Source organism: Pleurodeles waltl, chromosome 4_2, assembly GCF_031143425.1.
Source record: "Pleurodeles waltl isolate 20211129_DDA chromosome 4_2, aPleWal1.hap1.20221129, whole genome shotgun sequence".
Classification (NCBI taxonomy): domain Eukaryota; kingdom Metazoa; phylum Chordata; class Amphibia; order Caudata; family Salamandridae; genus Pleurodeles; species Pleurodeles waltl.
The window spans coordinates 129,319,570-129,342,755 of record NC_090443.1 but is presented as its reverse complement, the minus strand read 5'-3'; the positions used below and the strand labels follow the sequence as shown (position 1 = coordinate 129,342,755).

At 44.1% G+C, this 23,186-nt stretch overlaps 1 protein-coding gene across 1 annotated transcript in view; it reads left to right on the top strand.

Moving 5' to 3' along the window:
• The window catches only part of ITGB7 (integrin subunit beta 7), a 786,164-nt gene that overhangs the window by 651,245 nt on the left and 111,733 nt on the right, over positions 1-23,186 (top strand). Inside the window, exon 13 of the mRNA XM_069230944.1 lies at positions 13,064-13,286. Within this exon, the coding sequence (XP_069087045.1) occupies positions 13,064-13,286 (223 nt within the window). The remainder of the gene's footprint in view (positions 1-13,063; positions 13,287-23,186) is intronic.

The following is a 23,186-nucleotide window of genomic DNA, read 5'->3' as shown; positions in this document are numbered from 1 at the left end:
TCTAGGTGATGAACTCCAGCTACTAGGAGCATTTCTATTGAAGCCTCCTGACTCGCAAATGTTTAGCTGTAAATCTCTTTATGCCTCCCTACAGTCCCTTGACAAGGCTTCTTTCTCTTTAGGGAGCTGGGGAGCCTGGATCAACTCACCTGTATAGCCCTCAGAGTTTCCAGACCCCAGGGCCTACTGCAGCAGATCACGCTCCCTTTCTGCACTCCCAACGCACGAAAAACCTTCGGCTAATTGCACGTTACCTCTGTGACCAGCAAGAGCTTCGGGCACCCCACTCATAATGTGCTCTTATCCAGGAGCAATACAAGAGCTCCTATTCCCTTCAATGTTTCTGGCATGTCCACCCTCTACAGACCTCAAGAGGAAGGAGGGGAATTAGTGCCACTGGCTAAGGAGGCAGAATCATACACAAACAAATCCAAGAAGTACACGTTTGGAGCAACCATCCACTCCAGACAGGGGGATAACTTACAAGATGGGTCTGTCCTTTTCTGTTTCTCAACTGTTCTTCTTATGCAACAGTATTATAAGCAGGCCCCTGAAGTTATGCAGCAGGGGAGTATCAAATTATGCAAGAGGGTTGACTAAATCATTGTTCAAGACACTGCAAAGTATGCAGATTACCCATGTCATGTCAAGAGGCCAGACTGAGTAAGAAAATAATCTTCTTAGCTTAGCTCTGCGTGTGCTCACATGTGTGCCTGTGTTCCATATGTAACTTGAAAAGAACCTCCCACCCCAGCTGTGCAGAAGAACATTTTTTTAAAGGTGAGCACTGGAAGTTACCACTTAAATCCAATGTTTTACAGGAACCTATAGTGTGTGAAACTCCTTTAGGGGGTTTCACTCATGGCAAAGGCGCAAAAGAAAAACAACGAGTCAAAACCTGCTCACCTAATATAATAAAAATCACAAATTCCATTCCATGACAAAAACACACATACTCAGCATTGCATAAACAAACAACTGGCTCCTCTTTGTAAACATCAATATGCAAAAGAATGCCTGTGAAAACCATCAGATCTTATAGGGAAACATCCAAAAATGCTTTCTTAAATGAGCAAACACCAATTTCATGCTAAGGTATTGGTCTTGTGTTTTTTTCAAAGAGTATTCTTCTTGAGCATATTCAATTTGAGCTAATGCACCACTGTTAGACCTGACATCCTTGGCGTGGTTTCCCCCTAACCTTTTGCCTTCAGACCTCCTGTTTTTGCTGGCTGTAGGATTCTACACATTTTACCAGGGCTACCCGGTGCTAAACTGCTTGTGCTCTTTCCCTGAACCATTGGCATATACCTAACTGACATATTTAATTTACTTATAGGTCCCTATTAAAGTGCACTACATTGCCCAGGGCCTATAAGTTAAATGCTACTCATGGTCCTGCAGCACTAATTGTGCCACCCACTTAAGTAGCCCTGTAAACATTTCAGGCCTGCCATTGCACAGCCTATGGTGCAGTTTTGAACAGCCATTTTAACCTGGCAAAATAAACCTTCTGCCAGGTCCAAACCTTCTTTCTTAATACATGCAAGTCACCTCTAAGGTAGGCCCAGATAGCCCCAAGGGAAGGGTGGTGAATTGTAAAAGCTGGACATATACTTTTTTTGTCCTGCTTGTGAAAAACTCTTGAATTTGTTTTTCACTAGTGCAAAACCTATCCCATAGGATAACAATGGAGTCGCCTTATTACATTTTGTAAGTGTAATTTCCAAATGGGAGGAGATGACCCCTTCAAGTTTTGTGTCTCTAGAACTCTAGTTTAAAATCCTAATTCATGGTGAAGTTAGATTTAAAGTTACAGTTCTGAAAATGCCAATTTTAGAAAGTTGGCATTTTCTTGTCTTTGCCATTTGGTACCTGCAGCCAACCTCTGGTCAAATGACCGGGTGTAGCTGGCAGTTAGGCTTTGTGTATTCTTCCTAGACAGCCACACACAATGGGAGATTAGATGTGAACGAATAGGTCATCACTGGAAGGATGGGAGGGAGGAGCAGAGCCCAGCCCCACTTACACCTAAACAGGCTGTGTGCTGTCTCCACACAAAGGGCTGAATACCCCCTGTGGTTAGTGTGGAGCTAGGGCAGGGACGACAGGTCATCTGTGCACTTCAAAGGTATACCTCTAGAAGCTTCTTCCCACTTCAAAGGTACAACTGGGTATAAATACTGAACCTCAGACACCAACTCTTCAATATACTTCTTGACCTGTGGATAATATCTGGGAAGAAGGACTACTGTGCTGCTACAAGAACTGCCACTGTGCTGGAATGTTGCTTTGTAGGTACTACTGCCCTGCCATCTGCCGACCTCTTGCCTGGGTGAGAAGGACTGCACCTGCATCTCCTGAACCCAGAGTGACTCCAAGGGTTAATTGGCTGACGTACTGATCTGAAGCCTCAGGGAGATAGCAGACTTTTAACAACCTTGCACCTGCACCTGGACTCTGACATCTGTGAGTCTGCCTTGCCAAGTAGCGCCACCCCAGTCCTAGACCCTTGGAAGTGGGCCTAAGGTGCTTGCCAGTGGAACTGGTGCATTACTTCTGCTTAGTGGCTCATCCATGAGCAAAACATGTGCATCTCCTCCATGGATTGGCACATCCCTGAGCGAACCGATGCATCCTTGCTGCTTCGTGGATTGGGCTTGATGCAAAGGCCTGCAGAGCCTCTGCAGTCTTCGGAGCCAACCCATCACCCCAAAGGCATAGCACATTGACAGTCCAGGTCCTCACATCCCTCATCTAAGGTGACTTCAACTACTACCCCGGACTCCACATCACAGCCCCTCAGTGTCTCGGAAGCTGCATGCTGAGTCTTCCAAATCAGACTTTGCATTGCAAGCCCCATTAACAGAATCCTCAACAACAACAAAATAGGACTTGCAGCTCAGCCTCGTCACACCTAGGAACCAATGCATCACTTTGGCTTTGACGGGGCACTACTCAACCATGAGTTAAGGTACTTCGTTCATCGGGCCTAACTGTGTCCCTGTAGCTGGCCCGAGCTCCATTGCGGTTGGCCAGAACTTGTGACTTTGCCCTGGTTCGGCATCCTCTGTTGGCGCTTTATGCTTTTAGGCACTATTCTACAACTTATTTTTTTTTTAAAAAAACGTTTGTTTCTACTGATTGGGTATTTGTCATTTCAGTATTGTTTTATTTATTAAATTAAGCTCTATTTTTCTTACATGGGTTAGGATCTTTTTGTGTGGTGTTTCACTGTTTTACTGTTACAAAAAAAAACTTCACACTTTGCCTTCAGGTTAAGCCTGACTGCTCTGTGCCAAGCTACCATGGGGTCTTCTTTATTGTGGAATATTATCCTTCATTCTGTATTATACTTGCAAATGCTAATTTATAGGAAATCCCCCCTGTAGGTACTTGAAAGGCCTGTGTCTCACAATATGTACCGGGCATGTTATGAATTTATGTGTATTTTCAAGTGTGTACAGGATAGAGCATTTGCGATTGAGTTCAGCAAAGAGGGAATGCAGCTCTGTCAGCAGTGACAAATCTGGAAGACAGGCTTTTGAGTTCTGCCATGGTTTGAGATTTGTTGAGGTTTGTTGCTGGATCCAGTTTTGTTGTTAACCTCATTCCCAATCATTAGGTTAGTGCTATGTAGTTCTTCTGACAGCAAAGGTTACACCCTTTCGATAAGGTCATGTATTTTATCATCCTTTCATATCTTTTTCCTTAGCAGGTGTTAGCCAATTGGTTTAATTTAGGCCTGAGGCTAGACTATGCAATTTCTCTTTTGCGACTGTGTTTTGGTGAGAGAGGCATTTACTATATTGTAAACTCTGAGGAGTGGTCTTTTTATGCCTTATTATAGCCCGCTTTTGTCACATAGCTTGAATGGCTCAACTGTGATTCTGTTTGCAGACAAATGTACATATCCCTGCTGGGATGGCCTTCATTTGCCACCTTGTAACCTGTTTTTGTTGCAGTGCTTGGGGGAACTGTTATCATATGTGATGGCCTGCATGGGATAGAATCCTCGTTGGAGATGTCTGTTGGAAGAGAAGTTGTTTTGTTGTTGACATCAGCTGGAGAACAGTGGCTACTGTTGACAAGTCTGGTTCCAGTTGTGAGTTTATCTACGTTGTTATTGGGTTGAATTACCTACACACAGGGTACTGTATCAGGCAGCAGCACTTTATCTCAAGGAGGATTCGTATTACTGTGAAGACAAAGGTATACTTTGGGATTGAGGAAGCCTTGGTATTCAGGAGTTCACCGCTTACAATGCATTCTCAAGGTCCTCCATCGTCCTTTCACTTCAACTAGTGATATTACAGCACAGTCTTTACACTACGAATATTATTTTATGTGTGTTTGTAAGGCAGCAACCGCAGTCTCAAATCTAGTAACTTTCATTGCTGCACCAGGAATGTGGTGTCGCTGGTTGACGGGGGGGTCTAGGTATTGAAGCTTTCATGGATTTCTGCGATCTTGCAGTAGAAGAAGGTGGCTAGGGAGTCGCAGAGGTCTTGTGATGGCGGGATGTTGTTGATGTTGGAGGTGGGGTTGGAGAGTTACTTCACGATGTTGAAGGGCTCCTTGTTGCTGTGTGCATTGTTGTTGATGCGTTCTTTGAAGGCGGTTCTTTTGGCAGTTCAGATGAGTTGGTGGTGTTTGCGGATGGCGTTCTTGAAGGCTGTGTGGTTGTCTGGTGTCTGTTCTTGGCGCCACTTTTTCTTGAGTCTTCTACATATTTGCTTGGATTCTTGGAGGTCAGCGGTGAACCAGAAGGCCTTTCTGTCAGTGCGTCTGTTAGAGGGTTTCTTGATCGAAGCGAGAGTGTTGGCACAGTCGTCGATCCATTGCCTGAGGTTGCATGCTGCTGTGTCGGCTGTGTCGATAGGTGGGTTCCGGGAGAGGGTGGTGATTAGCTGGTCTTCAGTGACCTTGTTCCATCTGCGGTGGGGAATCCATTGCGATTGATGGTGTGTTGTGGGTTCCTCGAAGGAGAAGTGGATGCAGCGGTGGTCAGTCCAATGGAGTTCGGTGGTGAGGCTGAAGGAGACGTGTTTGCTGGTGGAGAAAATGGGATAGAGCGTGTGTCCTGCAGAGTGGGTGGGTGTCGTGACGAGGTGCTTGAGGCCGAGGTTGGCAAGGTTGTTGAACATGGTGGTGGAGTTGTTCTCGTTGGTGTTCTCGAGGTGGAAGTTCAGGTTCCCGAGGAGTATGTAGTCTGTGGATGCAAGAGCGTGCGTGCTGATGACGTCAGAGATGGAGTCGCTGAACTGCTGTTGGGGCCGGGAGGGTTCTGTAAACAAGGTTCCCTCTGAGGGTGGTATTTGGATTGGTGTGGATCTGTAGGTGCAAGTGTTCGGTGGTGCTGAGGGTGTCTTTGGTGCTGGTCGTGGTTCTGAGGGTATTCCTGTGGACAATGGCGATGCCTCCTCCTGGTCTGTTGGTGCGGTCCCTGCGGGTGATCTTGTAGCCGTCCAGGATGGCTATGGTGATGTCGGGCGCTGAGGAGGGGTTCATCCAGGTCTTGGTCAGAAAAGCGACATCTGGGAAGGCTGAGTCGAGTAGGTTCCAGAGTTCAACGGCGTGTTTATGGACGGAGCGGGTGTTGAGTAGGATGCATCTGAGATGGTTGTGTCCTGCCTTGGCAGGTGGGTCGTTGGCGTGGAGGCTGATGAAGGTGCAGTTCCGGCAGAAGAAGGGTCTGTGGGTGAGCTGCGGGGTGACTTGATGGCAGGTGGATGAGTGGCCAGCATTGAGCGCATGGTGGTGGGTGGTGGCGTCGTAGCGGAGTCGAGTGTCGCGGCGGTGGGGGGTGCGAGAACCAGTGGTTCCAGTGCTGCCCGTGGTCCAGGCACGGATGGGCGCAGACAGTCTTGCCATTGGCATGCCTGTGATGTGCCAGTGGTGCGCCCCCTGTGCGCAGCTGCCATTAAGCAGGGAGGGGGCAGGAGAGGACAGCTGGGAGGCAGGAGTGGGGGCGGAAAACAGCACAAAAAAAGGGGGCAGGCCGTGGGGGCAACAGCAGAGGGAATGCAGCGCAAGAGAGAGGAGGGGGCAGTGCCACAGTGGCACTAGCGACTAGGGAGAGAGAGAGGAGTGAGAGTGAGAGGTGGAGTGAGGGGAGAGAAAAACGAGAAAAGAGAGTAACACAGAAGCAAGGCAAAAAGGCAAAAGGAACACTGTGGAGAATGAAAGGCAAAAGCAAAAGGAGGCCAAAAGGCAAAAGGAGCACTGTGGAGAACGAAAGGCAAAAGGAGAACAAAAGGGACAGACACAAAAGAGAAAGCACACAGAGAGTGAAGCAGGAAAAAGGAGGAGAGAGGCAGAGCTCCCCACTAGACACCAGGGATGAGGCGCACAAAGTGTGTCTCCTGTGATGGAGACCTCACTTCTTTCTGTTGAGCCCACAAGACTCCACTGGTCCTCATCTAAAGTACCTCTTTAGAAGCCTGCTGAATTCTGGCACTCAATAAGACTCTCACAATGCCACCTCCTGTCAGCCTTACTTGCCACGAGTGCAAGAGGCCCCGGTCTGCAGTTCACTGTAAGGAACAGACATGTTTTCCCCTTTCGATTGTTTCTCTGCTGCAGCAGTGCTTTGTGTCCTCTAGTCCTTTTCACTGCAACCCGTAGCTTCCACTTCTATTGGGCCACAGATGAGAACACACCATCTAGGAAACAATTAAAGGGATCCAGAGGAGAGCCCAATTACACAGACGTAAAAGGTGCTAAGATTGTTCTAAAGATAGAGGGGATTAAGCATGAAAGAAGGTACCAGAGTTTGTCACCATTTTACAAATATCTGTTGTCTGATTACGAACAGGAGGATGATCCTTGTAGATTTTCAATATTATTTTTAAGAAAATGAAAGTTCCTCGCATACTTGCCTTTGCTAACTCCCTTTCTGTTGCCTACTCTTTCTGACTGCAGGTTCCACACTTGTTGAATCCTTCCAGGAGCAAGACGCGACCCAAAAAAACAAATTTAATAGTTTCTGCATACGGCTCATGGCACCATGGGCCTCTCCAACTCAGCAGAGTCCCTTTCCATAAATAGGGTGGCACAGGGCTACATATAGATTCTGCGCCTGCAAGCTCAGGTTGGTTATGCTGTTTTTCGTGGAATCGCGGCAGACAAGATTGATGTGATAACTGGCAATAAGCAAATCCAACTTAGCATCTTATTAATTCGAGAATATCTACTCCACTGAATGGGGAGAATTTGTGGGTGAATAGAGCATTACCTAAGGTGCATAACATTCTTCTGATGTGCATCTCTTCTCGCATATGCCTCACTGGCAGCACCACCAAAGGAGGTGGGTCTTACATCAGGATGTTCTGCAGGATCGACGGGCAAAATGGCCCTTTCTGTGAACCTGTGCATTGATACTCTATTACTTGGTGAACGTATGAATGGAAACCCAGAGTTTTGGTGGGTAATATTATTTACATCCACCTTCTTCAAGATATACAAAATCATTTCCGCATATAATTTAAAATAAGGGCATGTACAGAGTAGTTCAGAACTACCTGGCAAAAATTAGTAAGTGGATTAATTTTATTCTTGTTGTCTGCCGTAATCGTCTCTTCAGAATTAATTGACAAAACCCTCTTTTTTATTGGAAGCCTCTTACCATGGTAGAAGTCTCCTCTACTTAGGATGAATACCCGGTTCTGAAACAGATAGTTTGTATTTTGCACTTATTGCTTCTCTGTATATTCAAAGAGGACCTTTATTTCATAAAACTATGAACAAACATAAGTGAAAGATCACAGATGTCTTCTTGCTCGAAATCGGCCACCCAGCTAGAGCTGTAGTTGCAGCCTTGACCCCTAGTGTAATGAGTCTTATGACCCTCAAGAGGGTCCTATTAACAAGCAATAACAGTTTGATGCAGAGAACAAACCTTTGAGAAAAGGATTGCTTCTTATCCACCTATCCCTTATTCGCACTGGTGAAAGCAACATAAGAGTTGATCACCAACTTGCTACTCCTTAGACTGATCAATACAGAATCCAAGAGCATGTTGTGCGTCCAACTGGTGTAATTGCTCCTCCTCCTTGGATGGATTAGGGTGAGAGAAGAACACGAAAAGAGTAATGGATTGTCCCACATTAGAGGGTGATACAAAATTCAGAAGATAGGTTGCTTATACATGTGCTCACGGGACCAGTTGTCTGGGAAGGGGGGGGTGTGGGGGGGGGGGGTGGGGTGGTGTTGTGTGGTTTGGTGTGGTGTGGTGTCTGTGTGTGTGTGTGTGTTTTTTTTTGAACCAGCAAAGCCTGATGAACAGGTGTGATTGTAATGTCAGAGTAAGAATCTAAAAATTGCAGCTATGGAGTAACACATAGGATGCCCACTTCAGAAAGGTCAATAACTCAGTGAGGGCCACTGTAACATGATAATAGGACGAGAGAGATTGGAGCATGAAAAATTTAAACCAGCATAAAAACTAGGGGTATGTGGGGAAAATGGGTCCAAAATAATCGAACTCGAGTGGGGCAGGAAATGGTAGCTGCATGATCCCACTGAACCCTCATGTTTACCCAAGTGTGAGTAACAAGCTTTTGTTTTGCAGTACCAGTTGAGGAGGAGGAATCATTGCTGCTGCAGTCGTCACTCCTCCATGTCATCACTGCCCCTGAAGGAAGGCAGAAAAGTTCTGCAATGGCTTCTGGATAGGCAGTGATGGTTCATGTTAATGGAAAGCAAGGCTCCTGGAGGAAGTTCAACATTTTCGATACAGAATATGATGTGCTGGAGAGGCCACAGCCCAGGGAATGTCCCATCTGAAGCTATTCTTAACACAGTATCACCTTTCTCTCCAAGCAGCTGGAAGCCATCAAAGAGCAAATCCGTCAAGGGAACCTGGACATATCCTGAAAATTAAGTAGAACACTTTCAGACTTGTCTAGGGACGATAACACTGGTGTCCATGGCATGCACAACTGTGACTGAAGATTCTAGGCCAAAATGCAAGATTTGCTTGGCCTCGCCCGCCCATACTAAACTGTCTGTGTAAACAACATGAGTAAAACCTCTTGTGTCATCCCAAAAAAGAGCTTTGCAATATCATATCAATCAGAAAGCAAGAAGCATTCCAGAAACACAAAGGAAGGAAGGGGATTAACCTTGCAAGTGGAAGCTTGCACCATGAATCTCTCATGTAGTATGCTCTGTCATAAACTTCGGAATCCCAGGTGATTGTCTGTGGTGCCTGGCAATGGGAATGCTAACAGCTGGGACCAAATAGGGCTTAGAGGAACCTGCCAAAATAAGATCCTCCAGTGACTTACAGAAGTGTAGGAGAGGCCCAGGATTGAGGACTTCTGTAAGCAAATTGGACTTTGAATCCTCTCAAGGAAGAGAGACCTTTAAAAGTCCTGCAGCTCTACAAAACACCACTGCAAATAATGCACTGTCTTCAGTAGAAGTATCATATGAAAAATCAAGGGCCAACTCAGGTGAGGTGTCAAGATCACTGCTATTTTACCAGAAAAAGGCCAGCATCAGTATAATGTGTCAGAAATAAATTGGCTGCTTTGTCTTTATAATCCTCATCATGCGGAACAATGTGAGGCATCTGAATTGCAGCAGAAACAGAGATGAAATTGGCTTTCATTCTGGTACAACTTTGTAGTCGAGAAAGTGGAGCTGCTCAGAAGTCATTTTCAGAGTGCTGCATTTTAGTAATGATAGAGCGCGACATGCAGGGCACTCTTGTCGAAGAATCCGAACATGGGATCGATGTAACTGGAGCCGATGGCTGCACCAGTGGGATGACAGCTGGTGAAGACTCTAACAGAGGAGTAGAGGCAAGGCACAGCACTGAGGTTAGGTAGGGCAGGCACTAAGCAGATGAGTCAGTGCTGGAAGAAACCTCAGAAGGGCAACTAGTAAGCACACAGCCTCCGTGGGGGAAGAAGGAGCTCCAGGGTCATGTAGAATATTTGCAGCATGGCTGCTTGGAAGGCTGTCACTTGCTGCTTATTCAAAAATGGCCCCTGGGAACTTGAGTTGCATCGGTTCAAGGATTGTAAGGGACTCAGAGGACTAAGACAAAAGTAGGATGGAGTCTTCTGGACACTGACTCAGTGGCCTCCACACCAACAAGTGCATCTGGAAGTCAAGGAATCTCATTTGCATTTCTTCTGCTTCTTCTCGGAAGACTTATCTGATGAAGGTGTCATAGAGTAAGACATGCCTTATTTTTTGTGTTCAGCCATGCAAAGTATGGCCTTTCAATCCCTAGTTGCCTTCGGGTGCATACCAGGGAGCATTTGTCACAGGACTTGAAGTCATGGTCGTCTCCCAGACCTTACAGACAGATGTTGTGTGGGTATGTGACCGACATCTTCTTTTGACACTTTCAAAATGGTGTGAAGGTAATAGTCTTTTGTTTTGGTGCCACATTTTCTGTATGCTGTATTTGAGGTTGACGGATCTTGGCATCGGAGCAGGAGCTAACCATCCAATTAAACAAGACATCAATCAACAGTTAATTTACGCTATGACCAATTTGGCCACACAATGAAAAAACAAATCGGAAATAAAGGTAAAGGGTTTTATTACAAGTTAACACTCAGGTTAATGTAAACTAATCTCAGAAGGATAATATAAAGATACAATATTCCCATTGCATAGCTAAAATGGTGGAAAAACTGTAATGTAGTGCCCTGAGAATAAACGCGGGTCAATTCTCTTACATATTAGTGCAAGTCAGAATCATCTCATTAGGCGAGCTAAGGGCAAATAGGAAGTTCTTTAAAGGTCTGACTACAGAACATGAGGACAAAATGAAATCTAAGAAGCAAATATAGGACAAAAAGATTATGGATAAAGGACATCTGGGGCAAAAAGTAAGTAAGTTACATAACAATCTACTTCTAGAAGGTATTCCACAATTGTTGTTCTTGCAAAAAAAATCTGCATTCTGCTTTTGTAATCGTGTGGGTTTTGTGGGCAACAGACAGCCCCTTATTGCAAGAGCTCCAAAAAGATTAGTGCTTACCTGAGCACACATTTCTGAATAACATGTGCAAGAAACCAGTAAAAATCCTGTCAAAGATCATACAGTGTCAATGTATTTTTCTTTTTGACCGTTTATGAGAATGACTACTTTGTCATAGATTACATAAATAAGGAAAACTCTTTTTAGTTTGTCCCAAATATAGGGAACTGCAATAAATTAGGCAAGCATCAATACATGACACAACCAGAACCTTTCTATCTAATGGATGACTGCATGGTAGAACTGATGTGATAAGATGCTATCAAGGTTTGCAGGTTTCATCATGATTTGACCTGAGTTTCCACTGTCACATCCGCCGAAATAATTATACAAAGCTTTCTGAATTTATGGGTTGGATAACTGAGTCCCCAAAAAATGGAGTGAGACCTGTAACAAGAAGAAACATTTGTGGAACATCGAGTCTACTAGGGTAATCCTCCTCATTAACTATCATAGTATGGATGGCGGCAAGAGAGAAGTAATTAACCAGGCCACTCTTCTGGATAGCACGTTTTTCTTTTGATCCTGAACATGGAAGTGGTTTTCTCTGTATGACTATGATTTCCTCCTACAAAGAACTAGAGGAATCATTTCAGTCCAGGAAGCTGCCTAAAAGAAACTCTCACTTGTGAAGTTGTTGTAAGGCCTTCTTGGGCCCAACTTGGTTCTTCATTTTAGTTGCACATTTTAGGTTGACATAGTTTTTAGCTATGATATTTTACATGTTTTTATGCTTGCATGATAATACACTGAGAATGCACTGTACATGCTGTTTATTTCCAGCGAGCCATCCTTACTATGTAATCTGTACAGTCTATTCAAGGCTAGGAACACAGAACAAGATATTCCCCTGCTTGCATTGCCCAGTTTGAGACAGCTCCTAAAACCTAGACACATCATCGCATCTTTGCACCTCTAAAACAGTGTGGTGTGGTTTATGTAAATGGTGTACTGCCCTATACGATTCAAAGGAGCACTTCAGCTGTGATTGTCCTGGAGCAGACGCTGTGTTTGTTATGCAGCCCTGCTGACCTTTTATCTTGCAGAGAAGGATAGCCTATTCCACCACAGACCGGCTCCCTGGCTTAGCTATCCAGGTATGGGGGTTCTGGCTGTTCTTCGAGATCTGGGAGAGGATACTCACACTATGCTGCCCGAGTATAGGTAGTGATAGATAGGAATTAATACAAATATGGCTGCCATGGTTGGAGTATTCATCCTAATCACTATGTTGGTAATGCTGGTTACAGTGCTTTGTTTCATTTGCCTAATAATTGCAGCTCAGTCTCTCTATGCAAGAATACAATTGTTTAAATAAATGTTTGAAAACCATTATTCGTATCTTTCTTGTGTTTACCGTGGGCAAGCATAAGTAAAAAATGAAAGGGTAGATCTGTTTCCACGATTTCTTTGGGAACCAGAGTGGTCATGTTCGAGGTTGCCAAAATCATCTGCTACTCTGTGAAGGCTAGGGGTTCAGGTGAAGCCTGTGGGCAAGCTAGGATTAGGGCTGATATTTAATGATGGTATAGATGGACCCAGTCCCTACATTCTGAGGTTCCTGTGGTCATAATATGCAGTCCACCTTTTTGATAGGAGCATTATACCAAAGTCTGGAGATATGCTACCTCTGTGAGTACTCCAAGGTGGCTGGAAGGAAATGGAACTTTGTACAATCATACTAATGACAGAGGTGGATCTGAGTCTCTCTCATCCTTTCAGTGGAAAAAGAGATGATATGATGCAACAGGCCAGAACATCTAGATTTCCAAGCCAAGGTACAAGTACTGAAAACAGGCTTCAATATCCTTGAAGTATCAAAAAATGACTTTGAATTGTTTGATGAGTATTAGAACTAGTGGAAGCATCTGTCTAACTCTCTCTACTGCAAAAGCCGAGATCTACTAGTTTCCCAATTAAGAATCCATCAAGACATCCATGTGAAAAAGTGTTGTGTCGTTGGGTTTAAATAAATAACAAGACTCCAAAGGGCTACACTCCATATGGTTTTCCATAGCAAGAGAACAAGCCTTCTACTTCTCTCTTTGTCTTCTGCAGGGAAAAGTCAAGGCACCTGCTCCTGCGGGAACTGCATATGCACAGCTAACTACACCGGCTCCGCCTGTGGTTGTAGCACGGACATGAGCGAGTGCAACAAGGACGGTGTAGAATGCAGTGGGCATGGCTATTGTGAGTGCAATCGGTGCATCTGTGATCCTGGCTACTTTGAAAAACTGTGCACCAAATGCCCTGGATGTGAAAGCGGATGTCAACGCTACAGGTGAGATCTAAAATGATATGATGAGTCCCCATGGCATGAGGCACAAGTCACTGCAGTTATAAATAAGAGCAGTCGAAAAACTGTTGAGTTGAACAAAAGAAAGATCTGAGGAGGATGAGAGGACACTTGGGTAAAGGGAGACTAAGCACAATTCTTTTTTATAGCAAACATATTACTTATCTGTGATATCACTTTTGCAGTTTGGTATGTGCTTCACAACTCTGTTAATTGACCAAGCTTGGCATAGCATTGTATTTTTTATTAAAGCTTAAATGTGGTCATCAACCATGGGTGTGTTACAAATTGTTTGCTACACCATCATCATAAAGTCCACAAATCCCGACCCTTAGACACAACCTTCAAGTTATTCTTTCCATTTAGTGTGGAAGCATGAGTAGCGTAAGGTAAAATAATAGGACACAAAAACAGATATAATTGGGCTGCGCACACTATGGGGAAGAAATTAAATACATAGGGAGTGAATTGGAGGCCACCATCTGCATTAGCATTTGGAATGGACCTCGGTCTTAGCCAGTTTTCTGAAATTGCACATCACAAACCGACCACAAACACCACATATAAACATTATCTCAGGGATGGAAGTCCAAGCCATGTACAGGCAAAACATCATTTAAATTGTGTCTAAAATGCCACTGGCAGTTCCTGGAGATAGGTTTACACAGACGTGTTTTTTTTGTTTTCCAGAGAACAAAAATCCTTTGTAGTTTTTTACAACCCTGGCATCTTAGGTCAAGGGCAGCAAGGTTAATTGCGTCTTCTCCCTCTTATATTGTGTATCACGCTCCAGGAAGATAGGGAACATCTAGTTCTAACAAGCATTTGCAATGCAATAGGTTTCACATTTGCTTGAGTTAGAGCTATCGGCGTTTTAAATTCATAACTGGACTTTTCTTGCAACATAAATTGGTCAATCCTGCCTCATAATTTGGTCTTTTCCAGCCATATAACTACAGTGGCCCTGCATCTAACTAAAGCACTTCAATTTACTTTCTTCCCCTGTCTGTTTTTTTTCAAAAATGAAAATGTTTCCATTTAGCATCCTAATTTAAATCTGTCATGCTAATTCCAATAGGATAGCACTTTCAGCACCCCACCATCAGAGTTGCTGGCTGGCTAACACAATTACCAAAAAAAAAGTTCACAAGACAGCCACAGAGGAGTAGCGAGAGAAATAAACTAGAAGTGTCACCCAAACATATCAAGAGGATTCAAACAGTCATAGTGTAATAAGGATGTTAAGTTGACCTGAACCATGGTCATAATTGCAATAAGGAGAGATTAATAAAACATATACAATTATCATGTAAACCCAATAAAAAACTTTATCAGAAATAAACTTTGGCATTAGGCTGGAATGCTCAGAGCAGCCCCCAGAAGACAACACAATGAAAATACCATTTGTAAGAAACTTGGTCATGTAACCACGTAGTTAGGCCCTAGAAGCATAACTACATGAAAAGAAAATGTCAGAAAGCAATGCTCTGTAATCATATATTTGTCCCTAGAGGGCATAGCGCCTTAGACATTTTCCGAACTAACAGGCCTTCTACAATGATATTACAAACAAGGCCCTTAAAACACAAACTACTCCCAACTGTAACACAAAAGTTCCAGGTATCAGAGCACTTAGAATGCCACAATGGTGGGAGGGGTTATTTGGGGTCCCCATTTACCTAGTGTGGGGACCCAGAGATGACGTAGACAGAAAGAGCATGTTGTTGTGAACATTTTGGTGGTGGTCCCATTGTCCTAGGAGTTATCACAGAGTTATAAGCAAAAATGTTATCTAAAAGTAATGGTCTGCAAAGCATTATGTGGCGAGTTTTCCAAGTGCAGTGAGTATTGTAGTATCAACTCTCCTCCTGTGTCGGGAGAGCCACTTTGAGGATTTCTGTGCTTTCTTTTGGTAAAGCATTTATAAATTACAAGTTTCTTTGTGAAAGCTATGGAGAGTGAAGGGGAGAGGCAAAAGTAATGACTCTGAATGGGTAACAGTGTGAACAATGTGACCAGTGCTTCAATACCGCTGATGGAGTTTGCGGTGTTCTGCACTGTTCGTGCTGTGAGCACCATGGCCAACATAGAGCATGAAGGGTAGAGACAAAATTAGAAAAAATTTCACCCACACTAAAGTGTATCGGCAATTGTGCAATAATCCATGTATAAGGGTCAATCTTCAAGGAGGGACCCCCCCTCCCCCAGTCAGGGCAAACGTAAAGCATTTACCAATGACATCAAGGAATTTTGAAAGGCAAGCCCACAAATGAGTGAAAGTGATGGGAGTGGTTAAAAGCCAACAGAATACTTACAACTGGTCGAAAAACGCTTGTGCACTCCACCTGAAAAAGGGGAACAGGGTTGTGGGATCACAGAGAGAGAGAACACTTGTTTCCAGCAGGATGGATGACTGAAGACCTCGACTGCCCCCTGAGATACAGGTGGGCAGAGCGTCACAGAGACACAATATAACTCACTTTAAAGAAAGAAATCAAGACAAGGAGTATCATATAATTAGAGAAGGGCTCTTATAACAGGTACTTCAGACAGCTTACCCTGTGGGAGTTGAAGTGTTGCTTTAACTACCTATCAGATAAACCTGGACACTTGCCCAAGAACTGAAGCTAGGTAGCACTCCATGCCAACGGAAAACTGAGTTGTAGTTGCTAACCCAGATTAAGAACATGTTCCTAGTTGACTAAGTCAAATAACAGTTAATAACTGGAGTAAGGTAAAATACCAAGATTTGTCCACAAAGAAATACAGGTTTCAGGAAAGAGGACCAAGTAAACCAACTAAGGGGAAAACAACAGTAGTGTGGGATCAGAAAACCACATTTTTCAATGCACTTTTGGCATTTTACTGGGACATACCCAGCTAAACATTTCTGAAAAGTAGACAAAATTCTGAATTAAGCAAGGGGTCATTTGTGTACATCCTTCAAGGTTTTCCTACAGAAATTAACGGCTAAAATAAAAAAAAATGAAATTGAGGTGAAAAAAGAGCCATTTGTGTCCACGGTGTTTTCTATAACTGTTTCCAGCTATGGCAGAATTTTGAAAGCAATATACTGTCACATCTGCTGGACTCTAGGTACTCAGAGCCAATAAATGAGCTGCATCATGCAATGGGTTTTCATTGTATATCGGGAATACAGCAATTCATTTGGTAAAATATAAAGAGTGAAAAATAGGTATCAAGGAAACTTTGTACTTCCAAAATGGGCACAAAAAAGGTGTTGAGAAGCAGTGGGTATTTGCACATCTCTGAATTATGGGGTCCCCATACTAGCATGTGCATTACAGGGCATTTCTCAAATAGACATTTTTCTTACACACAGTCTAACATTTGAAAGAACAAAATGTGTTTCTCCAAGTCTCCCTATGAAAATGGTACCTCACTTGTGTGGGTAGGCCTAGTACCTGCTACAGAAAACACCCCAAAACGCAACATGGACACATCACATTTTTACACTGAAATCTGACGTGTTTTTTTGAACGTGCCTAGCTGTGGATTTTGGCCTCTAGCTCAGCCACACCTAGAAAACCTAGCAAACCTGTGCATTTTTAAACCTAGACACCATAGGAAATTCAGGATGGGGTGACTTGTGGGGCTCTCACCAGGTTTCCAGAATCCTTTGCAAATCTCAAAATTTGGCAAAGAAACATATTTCCCTCACATTTAAGCACTGCAAAGTTCTGGAATCTTAAGGGAGCCACAAACTTCTTCCTACCCAGCTATCCCCCAGGTCTTCCGATACAAATGGTACCTCACTTGTGTGGGTAGATCCAGTGCCCGCAACAGGAAATGCCCCCAAAACACAACGTGGACTCATCAAAATGATTTATCACAAAACTACCTTTTTTTCTGTGGGGGGGAAGGAGACACCTGCGTTTTTGGTCCCGGGTTCGGCGGTCATCTTGGGAAACCTACTAAGCCCAGACATTTTACAAAACTCAATACCCAGTGGAGTCCACCAAGGTGTGGCTTGAGTGGATCCCCCAAAATTTTCTTGCCCAGACTCCCTACAAACCTCATAATTTGCTTAAAAAAGCATATTTTACTCACTGTTCTTTGTAGGATCACCACACCAGCACAAATTTCCTACCACCCAGAGTTCTCCTCAGTCTCCCAAGTAAAATGACATTAATGCTAACCGTGAAACTGAGCATATGAAAATATAGAACAGGCAGTTTATGCTGAACGTAGTTCCCAATAGTTCTTTCGGGTGTGGTAGCTCCTGAAACAGCCAGCCACACACAGCCCAGGCTTTGAAGAACAATCGGGACAGTACATACGAGTCTCCCTCTGGATACCTCTTCTGGCACAGACTCTACATTTCTTAGCAGGAAAGTATTTTTGGGAGTGGGAGGAATCTGATCAGAAAAGTGGTGATCTTTCAGTCTAGCCACATCCTCCCCCACTGCTACTCTAGGAACTCTTGCCTGTTCAACCACAACAAGGCTGTCTATCACTGACTCCTGATATTTTAAAAATGTCTTCCTTGACTCGGGGGAACAATCCTTGAACACAATAAAAGCATTAAAAGTTGCTAAATGAAACAAATGTGTAGCCAACTTTTTATAGCAAGCTTAAGACTTACGAACAGCAGTGTAAGATTCCAACCTCTGAACTACTCTATCAACATCACTTATGTGCTTATTGTAGTCCAAAATGCACGCAGGTTTGCGCACTTCGGCAACCTGACCACAAACAGTCACACGGGAAGTACTCTCATCATGGATGGTAGTTAGCATGTAGACATCCCTCCTGTCAGCAATTTTCACAGCAGGCAGCTCATCATTCCGCAAGGCACTGCACTGTCCCCTCTCTAGTTTTTTACACACAAGCTCCCTTGGATGGCCTTTCCGGTTAGAGCAGATTGTGCCACAAGCAACAGTGTCCACTCTGAACAATTCCCTGAACAACTGCACTGCAGTGTAGAAGCTATCTACGTACAAATAGTCACCTTTGTTAAACAGTTGTCTACCATGTTCCCACACAATTCTGGGCGAACAACCCGGGGGCGGAGGGGTCACTACTGGAATCCCTACCAGTTTAGACCTGGAAATTATAAACATATCCTGTACTACTTTCGGACAGCATATACATCTTAATTCTATACTGTGCCCTCTTGCTAGGAATGTACTGCCTAAAAAACAAACAGCCCTTCATCAGGACCAGATATCTACAGATATTTCTTTCCCTGGAACATAGACCTCGGAAAACCGATCTACAAAATGATCAAGGACAGGCCTAATCTTCAAAAGATGGTCAGAATCAGGGTGATTTTGTGGCAAGGCTAAAGCACTGTCAACAAAATGCAGCATCTGAAGAAGAAGCAAATAACAATTGCGAGTCATGGCTGCAGGAAATATAGCCATTGCCCTCAAGGGATTAGTAGACCAATAAGAAGCCAGTGACAGCTTCCTTATCAACCCCATCAAAAAAGTCAAACCCAAGAACTTTTTCATCTCTTCCAGATTTGTGGGACTATGGCCTAAGTCTGGCAGCGTTGTCCGTCAAATACTGCTCTGCTAACAAATTAGTCTGCTCAACAATCTCTTCCAAAAGTCCATAAACATTGAAGGAAATTGACAGGCAAAAAGGTTTCTGTATTCACTCTATACCCTGGGAGACCAGTAAAGGCAGGCAACTCTGGCTGCTCCATGTTTGGGGCAACCCATAGTTCAGGTCTTCTAGTGGGGAAACCTTTCAGTCCAGGCTGTTGCACTATTGGCGCGTCAGTGTCCTCCTCTAAAGCATGACCTTCATCTGCACTGAGAGTGGCTTCCTCATCAGAAGATTCCTCTTGGGCAGAAATTTCACTGCCAGAATCTCTCACTTCCTCCTCTACCTCAGATGCAGAGTCAATCTCATAATCCTGATCAGAAGACAACTCAAAAAGTATACAAACATCCTGCTGAGCAGTCACCCTGCGGCTAGCCATGATCCTTTCTAAGAAAAGTAACTTGGCAAATGCACCAACAACAAACAGGACTGTCTAAAATCAGTAATAAACAAAGTGTGGCTTTATCACAAAGAGATATGTAAAAAGCTAGACTCACCAGCAACTACTCTGCACAGAAACAGCACTCATCAATGATATCCCACTAAAAAGAAAAGAAAATTAGACATAAGACAACACAAATATAATTGTGCACAAACTGAAGGACAATTTCACACACAATCCTGCATTTAGTACACCACTGACAAAAATGTAATTCATGCATGACAACAATACTCATTTGAGGTAAATAGTTTTTTCTTACCTAAAACATGTAACTACGCAAACTGCAAGTCAACCACTGCCAAAACCACAAGGAGCCACAGCAAAGGAAGCAAAAGCTTTGAACTAGAACAAAAAGGAGAAAAAAACTGTTATAATCACAAATGCAAATACATCGCCAGTTGACAAACACACCGCCACTAAACATTTAGAAATGTTCCCTGGTGTCTAGTGGTTTCTGCCCGGGGCAGATTTGCCTAAAAAAACTAGGCAACAGTTATGTGCCCCCTTTGGGGGGGGGGCGAACCTTGCCCAAGGGGCTGCCCCCACAAAAAAACAAAAAAAAATCCAGGGCGTCTTAGTGTCTTCTGCCCCCTTGGGGGCAGATGGGCCTAAAAATATTAGGCCTGAAATGGCCAACAATCAAGTGCCCCACTTGGGGGACCACCCTTGCCCAAGGGGCCGCCCCCCCACACACCAAAAAAAACCATAAAACAAAATAATCCCTGGTGTCTTTGTGGCGTTTGTCCCGTTGGGGGTAGATGGGTCTAAAAAACAAAGGGGGCATAAATGGCCAACAGTTGTGTGCCCCTTTTTCGGGGGTAACCCTTTTCCAAGGGGCTGCCCCCCCCCACACAAAAAAAAACCAAACATAAACAACCCCTGGCGTCATTGTGGCTTCTGACACCCCTGGGGGCAGATCAGCCTTAAAATAATAGGCCGATCTAAATGGCATAAAAAAATATTGCCCCCCTAAAGGGATCGACCATTGCCCAAAGGGCCGTTCCCGCTGTATGAAACTGACCAAATGGAAATTCCTGGTGTCTAGTGGGCATTCCTGCTGCCGAATTGCAGAGACATTGAGGGAAAGGAAAGGCCCTTCCTTTTCCCCAATGCCCCTTTTACAGAAAATCCCCCCCGGCTGCAGGAGAAACTTACGTGTTTCCTCCTGGACACCCTAGAGGCAAATGGCTTCCAGCACAATGGCGGCCTCTAATGACGTCATTAGATGGGGGGGGGGAGGGGTGGAAGCAATTCCACTTTCATCCCTGCCCAGGGAAGAGGGGTGGGAGGCCCAAGGGTTGGCCAGGTCCAGGACGGAATGGTTTCGTAACCATTACATCCTCGGCACCCAAGGGGTTCAGCATTGTTCACCAAAAGCTTGGTATTCATTGAGATCCTTTGTCTGTAACAACGAAATGTGGAAGTCCAAGTAATCTGACAAGCTCTTAGTGGTATACGGATGCAAGTAAGTGGTCTATGGGAATCTTTTTCTAATGGAATAAGATGTCCCATCTTATTGAGATAGTGAATTACCACCAATATTAACAGGTCTCCTGTCATAACTCTCATGAGTCCCTAGGTGCCCCGCCACAGGGGATTTATGTTCCTATTTTAGGATCAGTCTTTGTATTCTGAGATCTTGAATGAAAATATTTCCCAAACTCTCTGTCTACTTTGTAGTGTCTTGGATTTGGGAAATCTCTACTATGCTAAGTTTTTGATATAATTATTTTAGGGATTGCCAGAAAATTCTGCATCATGAGGGTCCAACACCCATTGAAGGTTATTATCTAGATCACACATTTGATTTTGTGGGAGCTTTACAGTTGGGCTCCACTGACCATTTTCAGATTTGCACAAGTGTATCATATGGGCAAGGACAGCACAATGACCTGAATGTCCAACCTACCCAATATTACAGGACAACAGCAGGAATTATGGCTGATATAGCAAGTTAAGAATTAGCCAAAAGCACCCTATAACATTGTCAGAAATCGAATTGTTCCACAACATGAAGTCACGGATAGCCAAGTTGAACAGCCTTTGATAAAGTAGCCCAGCTAAAATGGAACAGATTCTTTAGAAAGAATCCTTTGTCAAGTTGGTTCAGTGAAGAACTATACATTATGAAGAGGACTACTCTGCATGTAACAAAGAAACATATAACAAGGCAATGAGCAACCGTAAAAAGAAAATCAGTGAAGCTAAAGTCTCTTCTAATGCAAACGTGATAATGAAGCTAAAGAATAAAACCAAGGAGGTCTTCAATATAGTAAAAGAGTTCTCAGACCCAGTATGTTGCCAGACAACAACACCGGCATATCATGAGATATACATTCCATGAGTAAAATCAGGGCCATCTATTCCACCTGATATGGTGGATGGACTAAATGAACCACTTACTTTTCTTCAGTAACACTCTTTCTGGTATAGACTCTATCAAACTGCAGATTCCTTACCTTTTGAATATTCCCCAGGCACCAGACTGAACCTGGAAACCTTTGAACCATTTCAAAGCGCCAGTATATGACACTCTGCTGCTCTACGAACATGCTGTTACACTCCAGAAATGACATGTGGGACCAAACGAGGTGCCACTCAGCACGCTTATGTCAATTGCTTTTAAGGCTCTCCGCACCCGTATATGTAGAGCTCCACCCAAAGCTCTAGTTTTGACCAGTGTGCAGATTCCAACACTAGGGATCTTATTAAATAGTAGAGTCCAGTTGACAGAACTGGGAGGATCGGAGGCTTGAGGAGAAATCTGCGGCTAGATAGAATCCCTACCAGAAAGAGTGTTACCAAAGGTAAGCAGCTTGCTCTGTTGATAGAGACTTCTAACTGCAGCTTCATCACCTTTTGAATAGATACCAGTACTTTGTGGTGGGCCTGTAAATGAACTCAAACTAAAAACTTCTGTAGGACTGAGGGCATGAAATGCCCCTCAGCGAACCAGGTTATCCAGACAAATGTCCAGGACATGAAATCCATATGATAAAGCAGATGTAGGGACTTTGGCCCATATTTATACTTTTTGACACACAACTGGGGTGGGCAAGGGTGGCAGGGGGTGTCCCTGGGGGCAGGGGAGGGCACCCCTGGGCTCCTTCCGAGCCCACAGGTCCCTTAACGCCTGCCCTGACCCAGGCGTTAAAAAACGGCGCCCATCAGGCTGTGCGTCGTTTTTTAAGGCCCACCCCCTCCTGTGCGTCAATATGACATCAGAGTATAAATATGGGGCACAGGCCTTAAAATCATTTTTTGGAAGGGAACGTCTACCTTGCATATAATTAGCGCAAGGCTGGTTCCCCCTTCCAAAAAATGACGCACATGGTGGAATTTTGACACCCGCGGGGTCGGACGTCAAAGTATAAATATGAGGCAGGGTTTGCGCCGATTGTGCGTCAAAATTTTTGACGCACATTCGGCGCAAACAGAGTATAAATATGCCCCTTTGCATCTGGTGAAATTATCACACAGCCTTTCTAGAGGCTGCTTTTAGCCAATGTGTAGCAGACCTTGAGGCAGAGCCTGATCTAGAAGGTGGTGGTCCTTTTCAGCTTGACCTTGCATTTTTTCACTCTGGCGAATCCTGCAAAGAGCTCATCATCCATCATGTGTACTCTGGTATGATCAATGTAAAAACTCAGTGCACTTTGGGTCTAAGTGATGGGGTCTCAACACAAACCGCTTGAAGCAACTTATGCTATGCGCTGACATTATGGCAACAAGAGACAGTCTTGAGGGCGAGAAACCACAAAGGATAGATGTGAAGTGGCTTAAAGGAAGTACTAATCAAACAAGTTGGGGTAACACTGTGTCATAACAAAGGTAGAGGGAGTAAACATATGGTGTAAGCTTTTAAAAAA